Source organism: Typopeltis vanoorti, chromosome 4 (assembly GCF_054136105.1).
Source record: "Typopeltis vanoorti isolate ZY-2024b chromosome 4, IOZ_Tvanoo_1.0, whole genome shotgun sequence".
NCBI lineage: Eukaryota > Metazoa > Arthropoda > Arachnida > Uropygi > Thelyphonidae > Typopeltis > Typopeltis vanoorti.
Genome location: NC_143552.1, coordinates 94,843,321 through 94,869,929, shown reverse-complemented (window position 1 = coordinate 94,869,929; position 26,609 = coordinate 94,843,321). Strand labels below are relative to the sequence as shown.

General features: G+C 37.4%; 1 protein-coding gene across 1 annotated transcript in view; it reads left to right on the top strand.

Annotated features, from left to right (window-relative positions):
* LOC150107505 (acetyl-coenzyme A synthetase, cytoplasmic-like) overlaps positions 1-26,609 on the top strand; it is a 319,474-nt gene that overhangs the window by 97,700 nt on the left and 195,165 nt on the right. Inside the window, exons 4-6 of the mRNA XM_090391354.1 lie at positions 3,871-3,943; positions 16,357-16,432; positions 20,887-20,998. Of these exons, the coding sequence (XP_090247480.1) occupies positions 3,871-3,943; positions 16,357-16,432; positions 20,887-20,998 (261 nt within the window). The remainder of the gene's footprint in view (positions 1-3,870; positions 3,944-16,356; positions 16,433-20,886; positions 20,999-26,609) is intronic.

The window sequence follows — 26,609 nt, the reverse complement described above, 5'->3', positions numbered from 1 at the left end:
AAGGAAATCTTGAGTCAGAGCAGATTGAAAAGCAGGAATTCTAAGTATAACCTTTGACGGGGGGGGGGTAATATCGGATTTCACAAAAGCACACATTCTGCCCTTTTTGCAAAATGCATCGTGTAAAATGCAGCTGAGATAGTTGTGGACTGTGTCGTGGAGGATGCCAACTTCTGTTAGGAAAAAGAGATCAGGTTTTGATGTCTGTAAGTGGTGATGTATGTCACTAATGTTTGTATCAATTCCTCCAATTTTTGTGAAATTAATATGGAAGTGTTTTTTAATGGAAAAGGTTTTAGTATTATTTTGGGTGGGTGGGGTGTATTTTTATTTGTTTCAATTTTTTTGTTATATTTTAATATATTATATATTATGTCATATAAATTTATACAGCATTACTACTCATTAAATAAAATATTTTCTGCAACTGTGTTACAACAACCTTGCAATACATCGTTTGATTTAATTAAATGCACTCTAATTACTTGTTTTAATAGCTTGTTCCTGAAAGCAGAAAGGAATGTATCATGCTGTGATGCTAAATTCATAGAATAATATGTTCAATGTGTTAATTACATGGCCCAACATAGAGTCATTATAAAGTAGACCAGCTCCAATAGCCACTAATGACTCCTACAGTGGAATTTTCTAATCGCCCTACTATATTATGTGACAAATGGCATCTAATGGCATCTGTGTTTGAGAGAAGTCATTGTTCAAATCAAGACAGTACAACACATTACTATACTGCAGTTTCCAACTCAGATCATGGATAACAAAATATTTCTTCTACCTCAACCATTCTGTCTACCACATTAGTTATTATAGTAGAACGTTTTTACCATCTAATGGCATCTGTGTTTGAGAGAAGTCATTGTTCAAATCAAGACAGTGCAACACATTACTAGCAACATATTGAAGTTATCATCATCATCATCAGACTTCCATGGAGTCAAAAGACTGATCATGGGAGGTCCCATTCTCACACATAGCTCATCATACTGTGACTTAAATGCATTAATTGTCTCTGCACTCAGTATATTTTCAGATATGTGTGTGTGACAAATGAAATCGGTATATGTGACAAATGAAAATGGTTGCTGATTTCACAATTACTGAAACATCTATATTGCAGTTTCCAACTCAGATCATGGATAACAAAGTATTTCTTCTACCTCAACCATTCTGTCTACTACATCAGTTATTATAGTAGAATGTTTTTACCATCTAATGGCATCTGTGTTTGAGAGAAGTCATTGTTCAAATCAAGACAGTACAACACATTACTAGCAACATATTGAAGTTATCATCATCATCATCATCATCATCAGACTTCCATGGAGTCAAAAGACTGATCACGAGAGGTCCCGTTCTCACACATAGCTCATCATACTATGACTTAAATGCATTCATTGTTTCTGCACTCAGTATATTTTCAGATAGTACATTCCAATCACCCACCACTCTCCATGCAAAAATCTGATCCACATTAATCCAGTACTCCTGCTATCCACTAGATTCTGCAATTTGTATTCCCTCATTCTATCATTATACACAACATTCCAAAGACCAGAAACCATCTTAGCCAGTAGTCTCTGAACTCTTTCCAACATCTTGGTATCCTTTTGAAAACTGGGCAACCAAATCTGTGCACAGTAATTGACATGCAGGCTGATCACAACATCCTTACTTCTGAATGGCAGGGTTCTCTGCATCATTGCTGTAATCTGCTGTACTGCTCTCATAGTTTTAGCAAAGTGTACTTTCAGGTTAGTGTCCACCATCGTCCCCAGATCTTTCATCTTCTCTACTTCCTCTGAGATATCCCCACCAATCTTATGCTCTACATCCTATCTTTGCTTCCCAAATTTTAAAACCTTACACTTTGCTACATCCTTAGCCAACCCATGGTAGAAATGTACTACAAGTTTACAAATAATCCTTTTGTGAGTGGGTGCCACATTAAAATTAAAAAAAAAATCCCTGACTGTCTCAATCCTTTCTTGTACACTCACGCATTCACTCCTGTAACCATCATCTACACATCTCACACAGTGTCTCACTGTCCATCCTTATCTCCCACCCCCACCCATTTCACTATTTGTCGTGTTCCTTCTCTCTTTTTCATTCTCTTCACTCATGTTGCTTACCTCTCCATTCACAAGCTCTCTTACTCTGCCACATCATCTCTTGCTTCTTCACATCTTCCATTCACTTCAGTCATTACTCTCTCTCTCTTTTGCAGCAAGTTTCTCCAGCTGACTCACACAAAATTTCTTTAAATGTAGCCCATCTCTTTTATGTAGCTCCATCTATCCCTCAAATTCATCCCAGATATTCATAAAATGAACTTCTTTCTCATTATACAGGTCTGCTGGCATACCATTTGTAATCTTCCCTGACTGTCTCAACTCATGACTATCATACCTGGAAAACATGCTGACTACCTTTCCTACCACACTGTTATCTTTTATAGCCCTCACTAATCATCTGACATCCATCCTTGTTATCAAGGAGAATGTAAGGATGGTGTCATTATTTCTACTGCCATTACCAACTCTTTTTCTTGCTTACTCTTCATATCCAATGCTTCAGTCGCCCTGCTCATTCTACCTCCAGGAAAATAAACCTTGTGCAGTTTTTTTCTACTCACTGCACCTCTAATTATGGAATCTCCATTCAGAGCTACTCTCAAATCATTCAATATCTGTTGCAAATGGCCATCTTTTGTCCCTTTCTTCCTCATACTTCCATAAAATTCTATAATTCTCCTAATTTCATTCCTCATATGTTTCATCTCTTGCCTCATCTTTACCAACTCTGCTTTCATCTCTTCAGTTACTTTCTCTCTGCCATTTATGCTAATTGCACTCTCATTACTGTGCACATTCACTGCCAGGCATGCTAAATGCCTTTATCATTATCGTAAGCTACATTGTGTTTTATGCATGCTACTGTACTGTCAACCCTGTTTGTTTCCATAGCTACATTCATTATTATCTCCCACTCTGCCTTCTGGCTAATACTGCTCACATTCAAAGGTATGTTATAATCCATAAGCATGTTACACTTCTTTCTTAACCACACACTCTATCTCTCTCTTTTTCTCCTATTAATCCTCTCCACATAAATATCTTCAATATCTCCCCAATCATTCATGGCATCTTACCATTTTTGAAAAATCTACATCACTTGCATTTGTCTCTCATGCTAATCTATGTCTCACTGCCATTTTGTTCACCATCAAAGTTATACACAAAGAAATAAATACATAATTTTTTAACTCAACCAAACACTACCTACTGACATGCTATCAATATTGCCACACAACAAATATAAAATTTTAATTACTAAATATATGCAGAGCCAAAGGCTTCAATTCGGCGACATATAACTTGTTTAAGTTAAGGGATATTACACCCCATATTGTTTCTTAGCCGAATAAGAAACTGAAAAGAGTTTCATGCCGAATATAGAAATTATATAAAGTTCGGCGATTCCAAGCGTAAGCAAATACCTGGATAGCAGTAACTGACCCTTAAGGTAGTGCAAGCTGAGGCAACTCATATTCTTATTCAGCTAAGAAACAATATGGGGTGTAATATCCCTTAACTTAAACAAATAAAATTTTAACTTATCTTTATGCCTCTCAACAGTTGTCCTATCTTCACCATCTGGTAGCCAAAGTTGCTATTAGGCAAAGTTAGCAGTTTAAGAAAGTATAATTTATGCAAAAGTTTATATTATATGGTAAAATACATATGTAGTATATATGTATTTATATATATTATACAAAAATAAAATCACATTTTTTCATAAAAAGTTTAAAAATATTCTTTTAATTTAAAATTTTATTTGATCTTGCACTAGTTTGGAGGCTATTCTGCTGAATCTCTAGCAGACAGGATTATTGATGCTGGTTGCTGCCTGCTTGTTACTGCTGGTAAGTTATTAAGTTTAAATGTGAGGGAAAATAAGATGTGTGCAATGTCCAATAAAAGTAATGAATACCTTCATATTAAGAACAGATAACTGTATTTTGTTCATGACTAGTTATATATATATATATATATATATATATATATATATATATACATTTCTCACATCGCATGCTGAAGTATTAAAAATAATTTTAATTTTATTCATTAAGATTAAGTTATATGAGCTCTTTGCAGAGCTCTTTGAATTTAAATGAACACACACGTGCGCGCACGTTGAATATAGCCAGTTTAATATCCACCTATAGTATGCTGGACCACTATGAGCCTTCACAACAACCCTAGCATACAAGGGCATTGATTTCATGAGGTTCTGGAAATACTCCACAAATATCCTGCACTAGGAGATTTGTCCTTGTTCCATCACATTGTCTTGTTCATCACATTCTAAAGATTCTCAGTATGAGTAAGATCTAGTGACGACAGGGACTAGTCCATCAAGATGTCACTCATGTTTGACTCATGTTTGTAGTCTAAGGTTCATTACTGGATAGCATATACTCTGGTAAGTGATCAACATGAATGAGTATACTTGGTCAACAAAATTGTTTCAGCAGGTTATAATTATTCAGCCTTCATTATATGAAATCAAGTGCCAGAAAATAGTTCCCCAGACCACTCTACTGTCTTTTGTTGACCAAACATAATGTGTTCTTGGATTTTTGTGTTGTTTCTTTTTTCTTTTTTTTTGTTAAGTTCATTCAACCACATGAATAATGAGAACTAAGATTCACTGCTCACTCAGCAGTATCTTTGTTTAGTCTTCCAGTGTGAGTTCTATTTTAACCATCTTAGACATAGTTGCTTATTTTTGGAAGACTAATAATAATAATAAAACAGACAAACTTTCCAGAGAATATGCTTTGACAGATGCAGTAGAACATGGGGACAAGATTAACTGTACTCTCATTACCAAAATTAGGTTTGTAAGAATCAAGTTGCATAACAGCAGTCTTTGGACCTAATACGTAAAGGAAGGTACAGTGGGATGCAGCTATCTATTTTGCACAAACATTTACAAGACTTGGTTGAAGATCCCTAGAAAAACCTTACTTGTGTGTTTGATTGAATTCAAATTCAGTTTTTTCATCTTGTAGGCACATGCAATGCCATTTCTAAGTTTTGGTAAGTGGGACATTTTGAATGAATTTCCAAAGACTAGTATTAGTTTTTGCCTATTGTTTGAATTATACCTGATATCAAAATTGGAGATATTCATCGTAGCTCTTTCCTTTATGCAGACTCGTGTATATGAAGGAGGTATTAGAAATGTTGCAAAAACAAAATAAGATTTCAGCAGTAGGGACTATTAGATATCAGCATGGATGCTAAAGGAATGTCTGTCTGAACTAGCTATCCCTTTGACCAGGCTATATAATTTGAGTCTCAGAACAGGGAAGATTCCACAGGAGTGGAAAGAATGTATGGTAATCCCATTGCACAAGGGTGAGGCAGAGACTGATGTATCCAACTGTTGACCTATCAACATCTCTCGGGTGGTGGTTTAGGATTTGTGGTTAGGGCTCACATTCAGAAATGGGTTGAGATAGAATCCCTATTTTGTAATGAACAACATGAATACTAAGGAAAGATCATGTTTTAGCAACTTGCTCACATTCTGTGATAATGTTACCATTGACTTAGACAAGGGGAAATGGATACACCATGATACTTTTGGATTTTGATAAGCCTTTTGATAGAATATAGCATGGAAAGTGGAAGACTTGCATAAATTAGAAAATATGGAATTGGATTATAAACTGTTGTCATGGATAAAAGGATTGTTGACTGACAGATATCAAAAAGTTGTATATGGGGGGGGATCTGCAATATTCAAGGTAACCAGTGGTGTATGACAATAATCTCCATCCTTGGTCCATTGTTATTCAATCTTTACATTAATGACATTGGGAAGCATTAAACAGGCAACATACAGCTATTTGCAGATGATGCAAAGATAGGCAGGGTAATCAGGAATATTGCTGATATGCAGTATTACAGAATGATTTGAATATGATAGAATTGTGGGCATGGACAAATGGATATCAGTTCAGTGTCAGTAAATGCAAAGTCATGCACTTTGGCATGATTAAATATCCTGTGTCATATTATATTGGTGGGATTATGCTAGAAGAAACTGATCAGGTTAGGGATCTTGGAGTATTAGTAGATAGGAAGTTGCAGCAAAGATTGCAAATACAACTCAAAAGATAATTGCAATGCTGAAACAAACTCTGACATGCAAAGATAAGGATGTCATTTTGCCTCTTTACGAAGCCTTGATAAGCCATACTAAGACTATTATGTGCAGGTCTGGTTTTGTGGTTTCCATTGTGATTCTGATACAGTGGAGAGAGTGCAAAGGAGTGTTAAAAATGATATCAGGATTGTGGAATACTGATTATTGAGACCAATTGTAGACTGCAGACACTAACAAATAGGAGAAAGAGGGATGATATGATTAAAACTTACAAACTTCTAAAAGGGTTATACAGGATTTCAGTAGATGTACTTTTTCATTTTACAGAGGGTGGGGAAAGGACGAGAGGACATCCTTGGAAGTTGAAAATGAATGCTGTCAAGAAGGGGGGGGGTGATAGCTAGATTTTTTCTCACAGAGTAGTGAATGAATTCAAGAACAAGTATGACAGCTGGTGCAGGTAGTATGTGGCCTCCCTCAATGAGTCCCTGATTCCCTGGATGTCTCTCTTAATAATAATAATAATAACATGCAAAATATCATCTGCATTCTTAATAAAGAATCTATAAAATATTTCAAGTATTGAGGCATAATTTCTAGCAAACATGGCAAATTAAATATGGAAATAGATATCAGAATATGCAAGCCTGAAATGGCAAGAGCCACTTCCATAATTTTATATTGATTATATAAGAGATACATTAACCAAGACACTAAACTAGCAGTATACAAGAAAATGTTCAGTTTATATGGATCTGAGAGTTGAGTTAGAAATGAAGCAGTTGATATCAAATATTAGACAGCAGATATGACAGATTTAGGAAGTGAACAGATGGTACCAATGTTAGCATCATATTAAAAATGAAGTGCAGTATTAGGAAAGAACTTGACATTGTTTGTATTCAAAAAATGTGTGAGCAGAACTAATCAACGATGGTATAGTCACTTAAACAGAATGGGACAGGAAAGGTTACCAAAACAAGTATTTCATGCCAGGATGGCAGAAAAGAAAGACCCAGAAGAAGACCAAGATCTGAGAAATACATACAATAAAATGAATATAACAGTGTATGGAGACTCCATTGTAAGAGGATTGGTTAATGAAAGAATCCATAGGTCTACTATCCAGGAGAGAGATTGAGCAAGATAATTCATTCTTTGGACATGAGGACGAAGCAAGCAAGATAATTAGTGGTGATTGTGGAAACAAATGATTTAAATGGACATCAGGAGGTTATCAAGAGTGAAAGATAACGGTATAGTGGAAAAGGTTGTTGGTGGGTTGCTGAGATATGACAACGATGAGTTGAAACAGAGAGCCAGAATCATGAAAGGCAGATCTGTGTGAGAAGAAGGAAGTGTAATTTGAGGGAAGAATGAAATTATACAGACATGATGGGATTGCATTTGAATTGCTTTGGCGTGAGTGAACTGGAGAAACTGTTGCTCGATGGAAGCAAGAGATCAGAAGTAAGAGGTAAAATGAAAGATAAGGCAAGTAGTACAGAAGAGACTGAGGTGCTTGGTAATGGAAACAGTAGTAGTGTGAGAAATAGAGAGAACAGAGGAAAGGTGGGAGCCCCAGGTGGACAGAGAGACATCATATATATGGAAAGTGGATGTTAGAGCTGTAGTGAATGTATGTATGTATAGGAATTATTACCATAGGAATGAAATGGAATAGATTGGGATATGAGTGGATTAGTGTTGAGAACTGAATCGATATATGTAGTAAGCAATGATAAAGGTGATTGGGGACAAGGGCAGGTGTGGTAGAGAAATCACAACCATTGGCTGGGGTAGGACTGGTTACACACCTAAAATTGAAATCATATATTTATTTGCAAATGCCAGAGGGGGACACACCTGGAAGCTGTATCAGAAGGGAGTAGGTTCTTTGCATGGAGAGTGGTTGGTGAGTGGAATGTGTTGCCTGACATGGTGAAATACACTATCTATCAATAATTGTAGATTATTGGTAGATAGTATATCTACCAATAGCAATTTGCTTTAGCAATTTACAATTGATACCAGCAGGTGAATCCTAATATCAGGTATGTCCACCTTTGGCTTTGATCACCTTGTACACCCTTTGAGGGAGACTTTCAACCAATGTGTGGCAGACATCAGGTGGAATTTGTCTCCATTCCTCCATCAAAGGAGCACTGAATTCAGCGACAGATCGAGGACATGCTTCTCTGGAATCACAGCTCCAATTTGTCCCACAGGTGTGTGATGAGGGTGGAGATCAGGACTCTGTACAGGCCAGGGCAGTCATTTAGCATCCATCTCTTCATATCATTCCATAACAGTTGCAGCTTTGTGGCATGGGGCATTGCCGTCTTGATAGTAACATGGGTCTGTTCCATAAAAACTCAACAGTGTAGGCAGCATCTGATTATCCAAAATATCAAGGTACTGAGCTGCTTTCATGGAACCATGGACAATGCCCAGTGGTCTCACTCAAAATCAGCTGAATGCACTTCACACCATTACTCCACCACCAAACTTTACTGTAGGTACAACACACTGTGGTAACAAGCATTCACCAGACTACCTCCACACACACACACACACACACACACCACTGCCATCAGACCGGAAACAAGTGAACCTTGATTCATCGCTCCAGAGTACCATTTTCCACTGGTCAGTTGTCATTTCACATGCTTTGTGCATTAGGCCAGATGAGTTGCCTTGTTCGTTGTTGTGATGTTTGGCTTGTGTGTGTCGCTGCTCTTCCATGGAAACCCAGTCAGTGGAGTTCTTTTCATACAGTATTAGTGCTCACCATTGTGTTACTGGTACTCTGGAAGTGTCTGTGCCAGTTGTGGCTGGCTTTTGCATACCACCCATTTAATCAACCTGTTTTAACACCTCCTGTCCCTGTCAGTCATTTTCGTAGCCGCGCTGGGTGTTTTCCTGCACTAGTGATGCACTAGAGCATCCATGCCACCAATGTGACAGCCCACAATGACACCTCTCTCGAAGTCGCTTTGTTCATGCTGTGTTACCATACCACCTATTATTCAACTGCTACAATGTACACCAGTTTTTATGTTATTAACAAACCTGGAATGTTCCATAATTTCAAATAATGGAGGGGGGGTGTCTGGACAATCATTGGTAGATAGTGTACATTGAATGAGTTAAAAGCATGGTTTGATTAGTTTTGTGTGTAACAGTGTTTGTCTTCCATAATGAGTCTATTGACTCCATGAAGGTCTGGTGTTAAAAAAAAAAAAAAAATCAGCTAACGCCTTTTTATTCCCATATACGGGGAGTAGGCGAGGCCATTTAGCCCTATCTAACTTTTGGAGACTGAGTGGGCAGTTCAATCTCCACTGGTACCAATCAGAGATAGATGGCCCAAGGCTATAACTAATTAAGCGGTACACAGTGAAGAGAGATGGCTCAAATGTGCCGCATTTTGTGGTCCCTAACCCTAACACAATATATTTAATGTCTGAAATAATGTGGGTTCTATGGTCGATTTTCTTGAGTTTACAGGATGAAAAACCCGAGTTTCCAGGAGGAAAAACCTGCTTGCCCATGCCAGAGATCGACTAACTCAGGAACTGGTCGAAAAAAGGCTTCGAAAAATTTCCTCTAGTCGCCGACTAGACTCAAAACCAAATCTTCCTTCGTGCGGCCACGTGCCATGGTGTGCAAACGCCACATCCACTGAGCTACACAGGCTCTGTGTAGCACAGTGGTAACACAGGTCTGGTATTAATCAAAAAAATAAAATAGAAAATATGCATAACGAAACACTGTCACCAAATAATATAGAATTGTTCCACCTTTTATATATATATGTTTATATCATCTTCCTACATGAAAGGCTGCAGGCATTATAGTGTATCATTGCTATTTGTCACCATATGGCTGAGAAGAGACCCGTTGGTATGTTTTTTGAACTGGAGGTTATGGTTGTTTGGAAAAATAGTGCTAGGAAGAATGTTCTAGAGAACAGGGCTAGATAGAATGAAAGAGGAGAATGAGAAATTGGTTTATTGAATCTGGAGTTGGACAGATGCTTACCAGCAGTCATTCTTGTATTAACAGGTTTAAGGGAGAGTGGAGTGGTGATAGTTAGTTCAGCAGAATAGTTTCCATGAAAATACCTACAGAAGAGACATAAGAGAGTGAAACAGATAAAATCAGAAGATCAGCATTTTAAAGCATTGGTTGTGGAGGATCTTGTAGTTTGAGATATTTAAGCAATAAAACTTGTCAAATGAAAAGAGAAATGGAATGTATCGCTATCAGCAGAACTACAGATAAGATTTGTGAAAGAAATACATTAGTGAAAAATCATTCTTGAATAGGAGAAAGAGTGCTGTTAGTAATAGTACAAAATCCTGAGGTACTCCAGCACTGGTGGGTAAATCTGTAGCAAGAAAGCCATCTGTGATGACATAGCAAATAACCAGATAGGAAACTGGCAGTGTATTTCTAAAGTTGTCAAGTACATCTTAAAATTATATATTTAGTTTAATCCTTTATCCAAGTGTAAGCAAAGTTTGCACCCGAAGTATTTTCAGGACTGGGGCAACTCGTAGCAAAGGTGGACAAAGAACCCACAGGAGTTTCTCCAAACATTTCAGCATATATCAAAAATGTGGGTGATGTTAGCAAAGAGATCTGTTGTTGATTGGGAATGGCACAATCCATATTGGTGGGAACAGATTAAATGGCAAGCCTCCCAGTGATGAAGTTAGCTGATGATGACTTTGCCATTATTTTTAAGAGAAATGGGATGATAAACTGGTTATAGGATGAGTTGGATATAAGCTTAGTTCCATACTGTAGGATAGATGCTAGATGAGAAAGAAAGATTGTCAAAGTGTCCAAGGTGGGATTTGAACCCACAACTTAGTTGGAGAATGAGTAAGCTATCCACTCAGCCAACTAGGCTGGCATTCTGGCTATCATTTATTTCTTAATACTGCAGACCAAGAAATTTAATAGTTTCAGCTAAAGACACCTTGGCAGTACACTCAAAATCTTGCCACTTCTGCTCTTCTGTTGTGACAGTATGTGTGGCCTACCTTTTACCTATTGATTTTTCAGCCTCTCTGATCATTTGTATCAGTCATACTATCATTTTGCCAACATCTATACCTCTTCATAGCCAGAGTAGCACTTGAAAACACTCCATGTATATACACCTATCTTGCACATTCCAAATCATTCAATTACTATATAAAATTTTCTTTACCTCTCCACCTTGCACAGTATTTCACTAACCTCCATAATCATAACACTTATGAGTTTTTAATGGCATTTGTGACATAATAAAGGTTATTAATTGCAAATTGCATTACAAGACTTCTATTATTTCGTGATGACACCTTCAAGGAGTCCAAAGACTCATTGAGAGAGGACACCTGCTTTACAACTCTCCATCTCCCTCACTTCCATCCATCTCCATCATCTATATCAACACCATTTACTGCCCACCACCACCACCGACAACAGTATTTTCATCATCATCATCATCATCAAATTCCTGCCATGTACCCTCAAGGGGTGTACAGGATATGACAGTACTACATGAAAAAATTACATCATTACTAACTTCCTATCTACAATTTTCCTCCAAATCAGTCTGTTACTTGTCAAGACTCCAACATTATCAGATCTTATATTTCTATCGTCTAAGGCACTTTGTACCGTATCAATCCATCTATATCTTGGTCTTCCTCTGGGTCGTTTTCCTGCCAACCTGGCAGAGAACACATGTTTTGCTAATCTTTCCTCTCCCATTCTATTTAAGTGACCATACCACCTGAGATTAGCTCTGCTAATGCATTCCTGGATGCTGACAATGTCAAGTTCTTTCCTAATATCCTCATTTTTAATATGATATTGCCATTGATGCCATCTGTTCACGCCTCTACTCTTTCTCAGGACTCTCATATCTGCGGTCTCTAGTGTTTGGTCAAGTGTTTTACTTCTGACCCAGCTCTCAGATCCATAAGTTAAAACTGGTTTGAACACTGTCTTGTATACAGCTAATTTAGTGTTCCGACTAATTTCTCTCTTATTCCATATGAATTTATTCAATTGACTTCCCACCATACCAGCTTTGCTGATTCTGTTGTCTATTTCTATATTTAATTTACCATCTTCAGTAAAAATTGTGCCTAAGTAGCTGAAATGTTTTACTTGTTCCACAGGTTCTCCGTTCACAACACAGTTGACATTTTCAAAGATTCTGCCTATTTTCATTGTCTTTGTCTTTTTATTGCTGACCTTCATACCATATCTATTACAACAGCAAATGAATTTAGTCAGAGAATCTTGCAGACTTGTAGCGGATTTATTTAGAAGTATAACATCATCCGCATAAAGCAAAGAGCTGACATTAACATCTCCAATTTTGATATCAGGTTTAATACCACTTTCCTTCATAATGTGATCCATATAGATAATGAATAACAGAGGGGATAATGTACATCCTTGTCTCACACCAGATTTAACATTAAACCATCTTCCTGTACTTCCTTCAATTCTAACTGCTGACTTACAACTCAAATAAAGACTAAGTATTGCTTGATATAATGCCCCATTGACACCATATAACTGCAGCATATTGAATAGCTTCTCTCTCTTGGCACCTTGTCATATGCCTTTTCCAAATCGACAAAACTTAAATACAGATCTTTGTTATATTCCCATGCTTTCTCGACTATTTGTCGTAAATTGAGATCTGATCCTGACAGCCTCTATTTGGCCTGAACCCAGCTTGTTCTTCACCAAGCTTTTCTTCCACAAATCTTCTCAACCGTTTCTCAAGTATACTTGCATATATCTAACCAGGAACACTCAGCAGGGAAATATCTCTGTAATTCTCACATTCAGTTTTATTTCCCTTTTTATATATGGGTACTATGAGAGCTCTACTCCAATCATTGGGAATTCGTCCCTCTGTTCAGGCATTCTGAACTATGCAGTGCAGCCACTTAAGACTTTTATACCACCATACTTCAGCATTTCTGGTCGAATATCATCTACTCCTGCTGCCTTTCCACATTTCAAGCCTTTGATGGCTTTTTCTACTTCAAGTATGGATATGTATTCCTGACTGCATGCCTGGTCAGTGTTTTTTATCACTGTGCTGTCATCACTGCTTGTTTCATTTAGCAGTTTTTCAAAGTAATTACTCCATACTTCAAGGATATCTTTTTCTCCTGTTTTCATGTCACCTTTATCATCTCTAACTCCTTTTACAGCACTCTTTCGTCCATTCCTAAGCTTCTTCAACAACCTCCAGAATATTTTGCCGCCTTCTTGATATTTATTTTCTATATTCTTGCCAAAGTCCTCCCATGACTTTTCTTTAGCTAGTTTTATACACTGTTTAGCTTTCTTTTGTTTTTTTCAACAGTATTTTTTGTCTGTAAATTGTATGTGTTCTCAAGGCCAATTTGTATGTATGAGAGATGAAAAACCGAAGTTTATGGGAAGGGGAAAACTCTGCTATCTCCATATGAGATTGGCTAACTCGCCTGCAATTGAAAAAACCTATATAAAGATTTCTCCTGTCATGATGAGAATCAAACTTAGGCCTTCCAATTGAAGGGCACAACATGCCGTTGTTCTTCCAGTTGCACTACAGAAGTGCGCAGTTGAAAGAACGTTACATTTTGCACTTCAATCCTCCCCCTCCCATCTCTCTCTGGCTTTCCTACCTCCTTTGTTTTACTCTTCAGATCTCCCTTGCTCATTTGCTATTAATTTATAGGTTATACAAAATATAATAACAGTAATAGAATTTACCTTTTCATTCCAAACATTGTCACCACTTTCCATTGCTCTTCCATCTCCATATGCTTCTACTCATTCTTTCATTCCCTACATTTGCATGCCTGACACCCATGTTGCCTGAAATCCATGCTAAAGGGAGGTCAGAGTTGACCTCCCTTTAGCATGGATTTGTTAAAGGGAGGTCATGTTTAAGGAAGCCATCACCTTACTGTAATAAGTAAGTAGATTACTAAAACATGACCTCCCTTTACCAAATCCATGCTGTCCATCAAAGATAATACCATTGTTGTCAACGCAATTCTGGATCCTAGTTCTCACCAACTTCTCCAACAACTTAACAACACCAGACACACAGATAGGCCTATAATTTGATGCTTGAGTTCTATCACCTATGAAGCAGCACAGTCTTGCCCTCCTTCTGCTCTTTTGGAACTTGACCTAGTGCAAGACTCATATTAAAAAAATATGTCAAGGCAGATGTCAACTCCCCTGGCACATTCCTTCTGAATACTTGATGATATATTATCAAGTCACACAGCCTTATTAACATCAAATTTGCTCAACTCCCCCATATACCTCTTGCTCACTTACAGTCAGTCTCTCCTCTCCATCATCCTTGATCTTCTCTACTCTTCATAGTTCATCCCAACTTTGTATCATCTGCAAACAACTGAATATCTCCATCCAAATCTTTGCCAATATCATTAACATACAAGTTAAACAGTAATGGCCCTAAAGCAGATCCCTGAGGTACACCACTAGTGAATTTCCTCTTCCTTGATATTGCTCTTCCCCATACACAACTTGCTGATACCTATCAGATAGCCGGTCGCTGATCCAATGCACTAATCTAATATCCAACCCATCCATTCTCCATCATCCTTGATGATGGAGAGGAGAGGGATACACAGTAATATACTTAGACTTTGCAAAGGACTTTTGATATATTACTGCATGATAAGTTGATAGTCAAACTAGAATGATGGATGGGTTGGATATTAGATTAGTGCATTGGATTGGCAACTGGCTATCGGATAGGTATCAGCAAGTTGTGTATGGGAGGAAGCAATATCAAGGAAGAGGAAATTCACTAGTGATGTACCTCAGGGATCTGCTTTAGGGCCATTACTGTTTAACTTGTATGTTAATAATATTGGCAAAGATTTGGATGGAGATATTCAGTTGTTTGCAGATGATGCAAAGTTGGGACGAACCATAAAGAGTAGTGAAGATGTTGTGGCCTTGCAAGAAGACTTGAATAAATTGAGTGATTGGGCAAGCAAATGGGGATATGAGTTCAATGTTGCAAAATGTAAGGTTTTAAAATTTGGAAAACAAAGATGGGATGCAGAATTTATGCTTGGTGAATATATATTGTTGGAAGTAGAGGAAATAAGAGATCTGGGAGTGATAGTGGATAAGGATCTAAAATTTAGGGGGCACATCGCCAAAATTGTGAAGACAACACAAAGACTTCTGGGAATGATGAGGAGGACACTGACGTGTAGAAGTAGGGAGATTCTTGTTCCATTGTATAAGCTTTGATTAGGCCACACATGGACTATTGTGCCCAGATTTGGTCACCTGGTTTTCAGAAGGATGAAGAGATGTTGGAAAGGGTCCAAAGGCGACTGACTAAGGTAGTTTCTGACCTCTGGAATGTCGCGTATGAGGAAAGATTGAAAAGATGTAATTTGCAGAGTCTAGTGGAGAGAAGGAAGAGGGGAGATATGATAGAGACCTACAAGTTGGTAAGGGGTTGTTATAGGATCAATGGTGGAGAAGTTCTACAGAGAATAGTGGGAGATCAGGGGAGAACCAGAGGTCATCCCTGGAAACTGTATAAAGAGGGTGTGAGTAGGGGAGTGAGAGGCAGGTTTTTTTCGTGCAGAGTTGTGAATGATTGGAATGCCTTGCCTGAGAGTGTGGTGTCTGCAAGGAGTTTGAATGTGTTTAAGACCCGGTATGATGAGATGTGTGTGAGATAAAAGGACCTCCTAGATGAGTCTTTGAGTCATCTAGGAGGTCCTTTTATTTGGTGAGGAGGCCCTCACCAAATATGTGTGTGTCAATCATACAGTCATATCACTCCTCTTCCTCCTCCTATCTACCATGCTCTGCAGATGTTATTTCTTCAGTATCTCCATATATAATTGAGACCCAATATTACTTTATTCACTTTTCTCTAGATCCTTTCTAGGATATATTCAGTGCCTGGGTGACCAAATCTGCACAGAAGAGCTATAACTTTGTGTAAATATAGATGCCATTAGAGAATATATTATTTGACTTCAGATGCCGTTAGAGAATATATTATTTGACAGTTTTAAATTATGTTAAATATTGACTTTCTGTATTTATAATTATATGTGTTTTTAACAGACGGGTCTTGGAGAGGAACTAAACTTGTAGATCTTAAAAATATTGCTGACAAAGCAGTGGAAATATGTACCAAAAAGTAAGTGTTTAAATTAAAATTTGTTAATAGATTCCTGAGAAAATATATTTGCTAACAAAATTATGAATAATGATATGATAATATTGTCCAAATTTATTTTCTTTTTCAGGAAATTCTCATCTAGTGGGATTAATTCTACTAAAACAATATACATGAGTGATTTATAGATTAAATAAAATATTTTCCCATTTTCTCTTGTGTGTTAGGCTCAGTGACCTCTTACAGCCAAGTAACTTGGCATCTTTGAAACCTGATGAATACTCTGATAGGGCAATTAATCCTGCCTTCATAGTGCATTATGACTGTCAATTGTATTTGTTTTTCTAACCAGTTTGCCAATATTGCAAGATAAAAAAACCTTAGTTTCTGGGAAGGAAACCCTACTCAGCAGTAAGCCTTGGTAGAACAGAGATTGGAGGCTTTATTAATAAAGTATTAATAACTTTATTTAATAACAGTATGGTGTTATCAAAACCCTTGTTGATAATCCTTCCATCTCCTCGTATCCCTCTCAATATGTTGACTATAATAATGCTATCATTGTTTCTTTTATCCAAGGCATCTTAAAAAAAATAGCCAGAACTCTAAAAAAAGTACGATCTCTGCACAGTTGGCCACCTTCATCTGCTTTCCCAAGGATCCTCTACCTCTCTATCAGTTCCAGGTGTTTACAAAATTTCTTTTTCCTGCAACTTATCTTATTATGGTCAAACTGGAAGATCTGCTAACATCTGCCTAGAAGAACATAAAAAGATACATCTGTCATCATAAGTATGGTCAGACAGAGCTTGCTGACCATGTCTTTGGATACCTTGCACAGAATCAAATGGAAAAAAAAAATGACTATCCTTCACCACAAAAAATACAAATTTGGAAGACTTTTTTAGAATCAGCAGCAGAATTTAAAATAAAAAAAAATAAAAAATTTTAAAAAATGACCTAATCTTAATAAATACAGCTGTATTAAACTTCCCAAAATTTGGGACACTTTAATTCTTAGGCCTCCAGACCAACACAGCTAAGGTTAGCCAACAGCACCCTCATAGGACTTTAGGTTTTCAGTTTAATCCTTTCCACTTAGTGTTTGTGCAAATTTGTGTGTGTTTTTGCAGTTTGAATATTGTTTCCCTGATGATGTCTTAGTGACTGAGATGAAATTTAGGAATAATTAAACATGTTGTTTAATTATTTATATCTGCTGTATTTATTCCATTACACCCCATAATGAGTTCAAATCAGCACGTAAGTCTAAACAGTTGAAGATTGAAAGTCTGTGGGTTACAGAGGCTAGTTTATAAATGGAAAAGATTAGCTATGATAAAGGCATATAGGATTGACATGGAAGACTTTTTCAATACATGGCAGGAAGGAAGACAGAGAGAGAGAGAGAGAGAACAAAGGATCACCTCTGGAAAATGTGTAAGTGTGTGTGGCTAGCAAGAGTATAAGAACTGGAATTTTTTTATCATTTTTTTTTTACTGTTGAATGGTGAAATGGATTGTTAAAAATGGTTGTTAGTGCATAATTGATGAATAAGTTCAAGGAGAGATAAGATAAGTGTTGTGCAAATAAAGCTAGTGCAGGTCTCCCACAATGAGTCTTAAACCTCATGGAGATATGTGAGAAAATAATATTAACTATTTTCATATCTATCTCCATTTGTTGCAGTTTGCATGACAGTGTTCTGTGTGGTATCCTATCAAATGCTTTTGCAAAATCCAGCAGTATCATCATGTGGCCATTTCCAGTTGGTCAAAAAGAGAATTCAGGAATAAGTGGATAGGAATACGATACTGTAGGAGAGGTAGCACAGCTTTGGGAAGGGTTGGTTGTGCCTTAGTAATCTACTAACTTTTTTTTAATAGAGTGACAACTGAGTTGAATAGAGGGAATGGCTACCAATGATGCTGATGGATATTGCAAAGGCATTTAACAGGATACTGCATGAAACTGTGTTATGCAAACTGCAACAAATAAGGATGGATATGAAATTGGTGATATGGATAAAAGGGTGGCTGATGATCAGATATCAAAAAGTAGTATATAGAGGAACCGAATCCAGGAGATGGCAGGTGATAGTTGTGTGTCACAGGCAGTGGCGTATTTAGGTATTCACTGCCCCTAGGACTGCAGAAAGTGCTGCCCCTCATGACCTGCCCATAGGCAGGTCATGATCCCAACCTCCAGTAACTGAAGTTGCTATAGAATCCCACTTCCTTCACATCATGTAACTTTCTCTGGTTGGTGTCATTTTCAATTTCGGACAAAGTGGAAATTATTTCCGTCCATCCCTCACGAAGACTCCGACAGGCATCATCATAAGCTGACCAACTAGTAGGCGAAAGATGTTTGATTACTTTTGCAAACGTTTCCAGGTGCTTTCTTAGAACACTCCACCGATGTATTGAAGATGTGACAAATACGTATAGTTTCTGAAGGACATCAAAAAATGCAGAAGAGTATGGACAGGATTTGGCAGCACAAGTATCAATTTGAGACAGAGAATATCCAATGCACGGTATGAATTCTGCCAATGGATTTATTTCAAGAATTCTTGCTTTGCAGTCCTGTGTACTTGCCTGCCATGTTACTAGCATTATCATATGCCTGCCTCTGCAATTTGCTACATCAATTCCAAGCTCGTTTAGTGAAGTCAATACTGCCTCTTGTCACTCTTCAGATTTGTGACTTATGTTAAGAATGAAACGCAAGAAACGCTCCACAGAAGTTCCATGTTCTTTCACATATCGTACAATGAAGGACAGCTGATCAACATGAGACAAGTCTAATGTTGAGTCAACACTTATGGAATAGTACTATGCTATTTTAAGTTCTTCCACAATAAATTTGATTACTTTCTCACCCGTTATTTTAATGAATTCCTCATGCATGGCAAAGGAAAGATAGGAAACGAACCTTTTTCCTTTTTTTTCCCCGATTTTGGCAATGTGCTCAGCAAGAAAGGGATCAAATTCACTAATCCCTAGTGCCTTTGTGTCAGGTTACCGACAACAATACAGTAGCTTTCCATGCACGTGTCTCAGTCTGCATAGTTATGCAGAATCTGATTACATGCCAATATGCTTGCAGACTAAACTTACAATGAGGAAAAGAAAATATTTCTCTACTTGTGAGTAGATGCGGCATATAAGGAACATGTTATAACTAAAAAATGAGAGCCTGGAAATTTCTGCCGCCCCTCAAAATTTGCCGCTCTAGGCCCAGGCCTATACAGCCTATACCTGAATACGCCACTGGTCACAGGGCTCTGTGCTTATACCACTGCTGTTTAATTTGTACATAAATAATATAGGAAATAATTTGAAGGGAGATATCCAGTTGTTTGCTGATGATGCAAAGTTAGGTAGGATAATAGTTAATCAAGGTAATGTGGAGAGCTTGCAGGATAATTTGAATATGATGACAGTATGGGCAAAACATAATGGATGTCAATTTAATGTGGAAAAGTGTAAAGTTATGCATTTTGAGATAGGATACAAAGATTACAAGCTGTGTACCACAAATAGGGAACTGTATTCCAGGAAATTGATGAAGCCAAATATTTTGAAGTAGTAGTAGTAGATAGACAGTTGAAGTTTAGAGGGCATATTACTAAAGTAGCCAGGGTAGCTACAGGAGTATACTTGGTTGTTGAAGAACACTCTGCTTGTTAGTGTGTTCTTCAACGACCAAGTACTTTGAACCCTCCTGTGAGCTACCCTGGCTACTTTAGTAATATGAGAGTTGGCATTCCTTTTTATATAGCTTTCATATGACTGCATCTGGATAACTGTGCTCAAGTCTGGTCCCGTAGGTTTCTTGGGGATGAGAAGTGGTGGAGAGGATCCAAAGGCAAGTGATCAAGATGGTGAGTGGTCTATGGAATGCTTCTGATAAATATAGATTGAGGGTTTGTGGATTGCAAAAGTTGGTTGATAGATGAAATGGGGCATATATGATACAAACATTTAAGTTAAAGGAATTTATAGGACTGATGCAGGAGAAGCGCTTCAGCACTTGGCTAGAGGGAGAAGGAAAAGAGATCATCCCTGGAAGTTGGGTGAGGGTGTGATTAGGAAGGGCATGAAGATGTTTTGCTTGGAGAGTGGTGAATGAATGGAATGGGTTGCCTGAGTCAGTTGTGAGTGCTTTGTCTGTTAACGGTTTCAAGGAGAGGTAGGATGATATTATGTTGATATTTGGGTTTCTCATGATAAGTCTTAGGACTCCATGAAGGTGCTGCCCATGCAATAATAATAATAGTAATAATAATATTAATACCTATGCTACTAATTTTACTGCAAGTTAATTATTTTAAATATAAAAGAATATTCAGTTCAGTAATATATTTTAAAATAACTTCTAAAATACTGTTTATAATAACTTGACTGTTATAGTTTGAACTGATGTGTGATGCTCTGTTTATTTTATAACATTAGTTTTTTCCTAACAGTGGCCACAAGCTGAAAGCCACAATAGTTGTACAACATTTGGGTGCAAACTTGAAGGATGGAACTGTGAAAAAGGGTACAGTGCTAGGAAAGCGACCTGTTCATGACTTAAAGGTAATATAAGAAAGGATACTTGTGGTTTTTTAGATGTTAGAACATTTGAAACCTTGCAAGTTTTTTCACTTGGTTATACCATAAATTAAAGATGCCAAGAAGTTATATTCTTCATTTCATCCTTTATCCAAGTGTAAGCTATCTATTAATTAAAGATTTCATCTTTAATTTATATATAACTGAGTAGAAAAACTTTCAACATCTATCACTAATCGAGAGTATTTTAATAATCAGGTGTGACTACTTGACTACTTGTATATGGAAATATGACTTCTGCATTACTTCAACCTTTGTATCACTGCTGGGGTCTGACTCCCACTGATGAGACCTCAATAAAGGTCGAAACTGGTCTGGGTAGGTGGCCCTTACCATAATGCATAGCATTATACATCTCCGTAAGGATATGCACATTGCATTATGGGATTCTAAGGCAGTTGATGAGAAGTCATTAGCCTCTATATACAAGTAGCCCAGTTGCAAAGTGACTTCAAGTGCAAACTTTGCTTATGCTTCGATAAAGGGTGAAACCAAGAATATAACTTCTTGGCATATTTAATTTAATGTCCATGATACTAGATCGGCAGAAGAAAAAACCTTAGAGATTTAATTCCAGTTTCTAATCAGTTCTGTCTTATTATTAATATTACATCATGACACCTCCAAGGAGTCCAGGGACATTGTGGGAGGGCGGTCAACTCTAAAAAATTTGGCTATGTAATAAGTAGGAAAATCCATACAGTCAACAATTGGATGAAGAGGAATGTGTATCTTCCTTATGTATCTTAGGAGTTTTGGTAAAATAAGTTTTAAGTTTTTCCATGGTGTCTCCACCTTTGCTTACAACTTCTATTACTGAGTTTAGTTTTCTGAATTGTCTGTTCATAGGGTTGTGATCCAATTCATGGTACATCGATCAATTCCTTAATAAAAGAGAGAGTTTTCTTTTATAATTTGCAGTATCCATAACTACTGTAGCTTTTTTCCATGGCAGCTTTAGTAATAATAAGATAACTGTTGCATCTTATGAATTGATTTAATTTCATGGAAGCTTTGATTTCATTAGGATGAAACTTCTGAATGAAGTTTATTAGCATCCTCACTAGAGAGAATGAATAAGTTCTATTCAATGTTGAAAAAGAGCTCTAAGTAAGGTATCTTTTTTTGGGAACTATGGCAAAATCATGTTCTTTTGAAAGAATGAGGATTTCACTTTCAGTTAAAAGGCATCCTGAGATGTTAACTACCCAGTTTTTTTGAACAGTATGAAGTACACTCTGGTTAGCAACAAAGGCATCAAATTTTCAATCTAAATGTTGTTTTTGTTTATTAAATGAATGGCACAGAGTGTGTTTAGCCACAGTAAGAACTGTATCAGATAGTTGAGAGTCTACAGTGAAGGTAATACAATTCCAGAGATCAGAGATAAGAAGACATATATTAATAGCTGGTTCAAGTTTTGCAGCTCAATTTTGTGTGCATCAAGAAACCTGATGGTTTCCTTCAGCAAAGTTGGGTATAATCTTGAGATCGTGGCATTTTTTGAGAAAGGATATTCTTGCTTACCTTGTAACACAGATAATTTTCCAAATTTATTGGCTTTGGTTATTTCTTCCCCATGAAGGAGACTTGTAATTGTTCTTTAAGAGATACTTATGCCATGAGAGCTTTCTTTAATTCACACAAAAACACAAGGAAATAAGTAATAATATTTATTTACAGCCACAGTTGCAACGATAATAATTATAAGGTAGAATGCAAACAATGGATTGACTTGAAGCAGTAAGAGCCATGTGATATTATACATGTGGCATAACTGAGGAAGCTTATATGAAGAGGAGCCATATAGTAGAGGAAACATACAGTGGCATGAAGCAACAGACACTCAGGATAGATGACCTGGTATATGGGCTGTTCAGTCTAGTCAAAACTCTGTCATGTTCGTTTCTCGAGGAACCTATATCTAGTGAAATTTTAATTACAAATAAGATTGGATAATGCTGGATAAAGAATGGATAATTCATTATCCAGCATTTTTCATCAAATGCAAGTCAATTACTAAATCAATACCCTTTGCAAATACATGATGACATCATAAGGAATTAACCAACCCAATTCTGATCTGTAGCCTGTATTTTTTTCCTAACTGGTCTCTGTCAATACTTAATTCCAACTGTATATACAGATTGATCTGTTATTACCAACATCTGTCTTAGTATCACTTTTGTACAAACATCATAATGCCACAGTCAATTCTTTGGCACATTCCCTAATATATTACTTACCTTATGGGATTGGATGGCATATCACAATCCAGTCCCATAAGGTCATTAATATCTAGTTTAATCAACACCACTTATACCTCTAGTTCATTTGCTTTTTTTTCCTGTAGCATTTGCTTTGGTGCTCATTTCACTATGTCTTCAGGGATGGCCACTTTGCCATCATGTCTGCTGAGTTCATCCTTTTGTAATTATTCTTAAATTCAGTCTTCTCTCATATTGTAGTTTTTCTTTCCTTACCATGCTTGTCACTCTTCTAGTCTGCATTTTATGCTCTTCATGCTGGTCAAATTCCCTGGAAGTTTAGGAATTTTACCATAAAAAAAATTCATTTACCTTAACTCCTAGTTTCCATTATCTTCTTTGAAATAGTCCTCCTTGGACATGTATATAGCTATCCTAGCAATTTTTCCATGATTCCATGCATTCCTGGAAGTCCTCAAATGTGACTATGTTGAGCACCTCCTGTGATTCTACCTGGATCTCTTCAATTGTATCAAAATGACACCTTTTCAGCCAGAATTTCATCTTCGGGAACAGGAAAAAAAGTTGTAGGAGACAGATTCAGGTGATTAGGGGAGGAAGGGGTCTTTGTGTTTTTGGAAGCCAGAAAAACTGTCAAACAATGAGCAGCAATATGCCTCATGTTCAAAACCCCAGACAAAATACGTTGAACAGTTCTATGAACTAACAAACATTGTGGATAGTTTGCCTATGAGCTGCAAGGATAACCTCGTGCACTTTTGCAATGTTTTCCAGTGTTGTGCTTTTTGGCAGTCATCCAGAACACTCATTCATTGACCAAAGTTTTGTCTCTTTTTTGATGGTTTGTACATCATATGGCTCATAGCACAAATAATGCTATGAGCCATAATTTTGCTTTGGCTCATCATGTCATTATCACCAAAGACTTCCTTAAGCATTTGGTGGTTTTCTGCAGCAGTTTTTTGTGCTTGAAATAAAATTTGATGCAGGTTCTTTGCTCCTTAAAATCACCATTTCAGGTTGGAGAAGAAAATTGCCAAACTATGCTCGTTCGCAGAGTACATAAGTTCTTTTCGCTATACACTTCGGTATTAGGTCTAGCTACTCACTGATGAAGCCTCAAAAAAGGCTGAAACCGGTCTGGGTAGTGACCTCCCTCCATAATGTAATAACAGCATACATTTCCTAGGAAATGTGTTTTTACATTATGGAAAATACCCAAGAATAGCGATTAGAACTTTACCACCTTTGCAACGAGCTGCCCTGGTATTGTACTACGTACTAGGATCACTTGCATTGGCTAACGCTAGTGTCGCCGATACTTTATTTATAGTTTACTATATTCGGCAAGAAACTCTCTGATTCTGATCTTTGAGTTTCTTATTCGGTTTTGAAACTATGCGGGATTTAATATCCCCTTAATTTAAGTAATGTTTTCATTGCCGAAATGAAGCTTATTAGCTCTTTATTCTTAAGTATAAGTATATTATTTATTATTATTATTATTATTACGGGCAGCTCCAAGGAGTCCTTAGACTCATCGAGCGAGGCCCAACATCATGTCAAGAACAACTATTCAACATTCACACAGTATCTATCATACCTTGCCTTGAACTCATTTACAGTCATTGCACCCACAAAAGACTCTGGCAGCTTATTCGACTCATTTACCACTCAAAAAGTAAAGAACCCAGCTCTAACACCATTGCTAACCATACTCTTGCCCAGCTTCCATAGGTGTCCCCCAGTTCTCCCATCACCAGTCCTGATCTCAAAAATATCCTCTGAATCCTCTGAAAAAAATATCCTATAGAAACCTTTTAGCAATTTGAATGTCTCAATCATATCTCCCTTTTCCACCTATCAACTAATTTCTGCACCCCACAAATCTTCAACTTGTTCTCATAAGGTTCATTCCATAGACCTGCTATCATCTTGGTCACTCGCCTCTGGATCATCTCCACCTCCTCCCCATCAAGAAGAAACCCTGGTGCCCATATCTGGGCACAGTAGTCTAGATGAGGTCTTATCAAGGCTCGGTACAGAGGTACAATAACTTGCTTGTCTCTGCTCATCAAAGTATTTTTCAACAACCAAGTGAGTTGATGAGCTGATTTAGCCACTTTTGCAATGTGCCCCCTAAACTTCATCTCCCTATCCACCAACACTCCCAAGTTCCTGGACTCAATCTCCTGGAGTACAGTTCCACCAATGTGGTATACTGCTGCTAATCTTTTCACCCCAAAATACATAACCTTACATTTTGTCACATTAAATTGACATTCATTCTCCTTAGCCCAGAACTCCAATCTATCCAAGTCGTCCTGCAAGATTTTGACATCCTGAGCATTCACTATTGCTCTACCTAACTTTGCATCATCCTCAAACAGATGCACAGTTCCTCGCAGATCCTTTCCTATATCGTTAATGAACAAATTAAACAGTAGCGGTTCAAGAACAGAACCCTGCAGCACACCGCTAGTCACAGGCCGTCTTGGACTCTACTCCTGAATAAATCACTCTCTGATATCTCTCCATCAACGACCCTCCTATCCATCTCACCAACCTTATATCCATTCTCATATGCTGCAGTTTACTGATTAGAATTCCATGTGATATCCTATCAAAGGCTTTAGCAAGGTCCAGTAGAATCACTGTAAACCCATTACCCTTATCCAGTTCAGCCGTCACTGTGTTATAGAATGTGAGCAAGTTACTGAACGTGATCTACCCTTCAGAAAACCATGCTGTCCCCCATAGAGTATCCCGTTTTCATCTATCCAATCTTGTATTTTCCTCTTGACTATTTTCTCCAAGACCTTGACAACAGTTCTTGATATGCTGATCCGCTAATAATTTTCAACAGCAATCTTGGAACCTCCTTTATGCAGTGGAGCTATTTTCCCCTCTTTCCACCCCCTTGGGACTAACCCAGACTCGAGACTCAAAATAAACAAAATGGTCAAAATCACTGACAATTCTTTAGCCGCTTCTCGTATGACACGAGCTGGTATACCATCCAATCCCACAGATGAAGTGACATTGAGGTTTTGTAATAGACTATTCACCTCCACTTCATTCACCACAATTCAGTATAAGCTGTTGGTTCTTCCATTTCTGCAATGTCACCACCTGGATGATATACTCTTGCAAAGTGCTCACTCAGTAATTCTACTATATCAACTGATTCAGTTACCTCCCTACCATCGGCAATCTTTAAAATCAATCTGCCATATACATTTTTTCCTTTACTTGCAACATATCAAAAAAACTGTTTCGGATCCTTTTTAGCCTGCATGGCTAATGTTCTTTCATAATCCACTTTTGCTTTTCTTACCACACTTGTT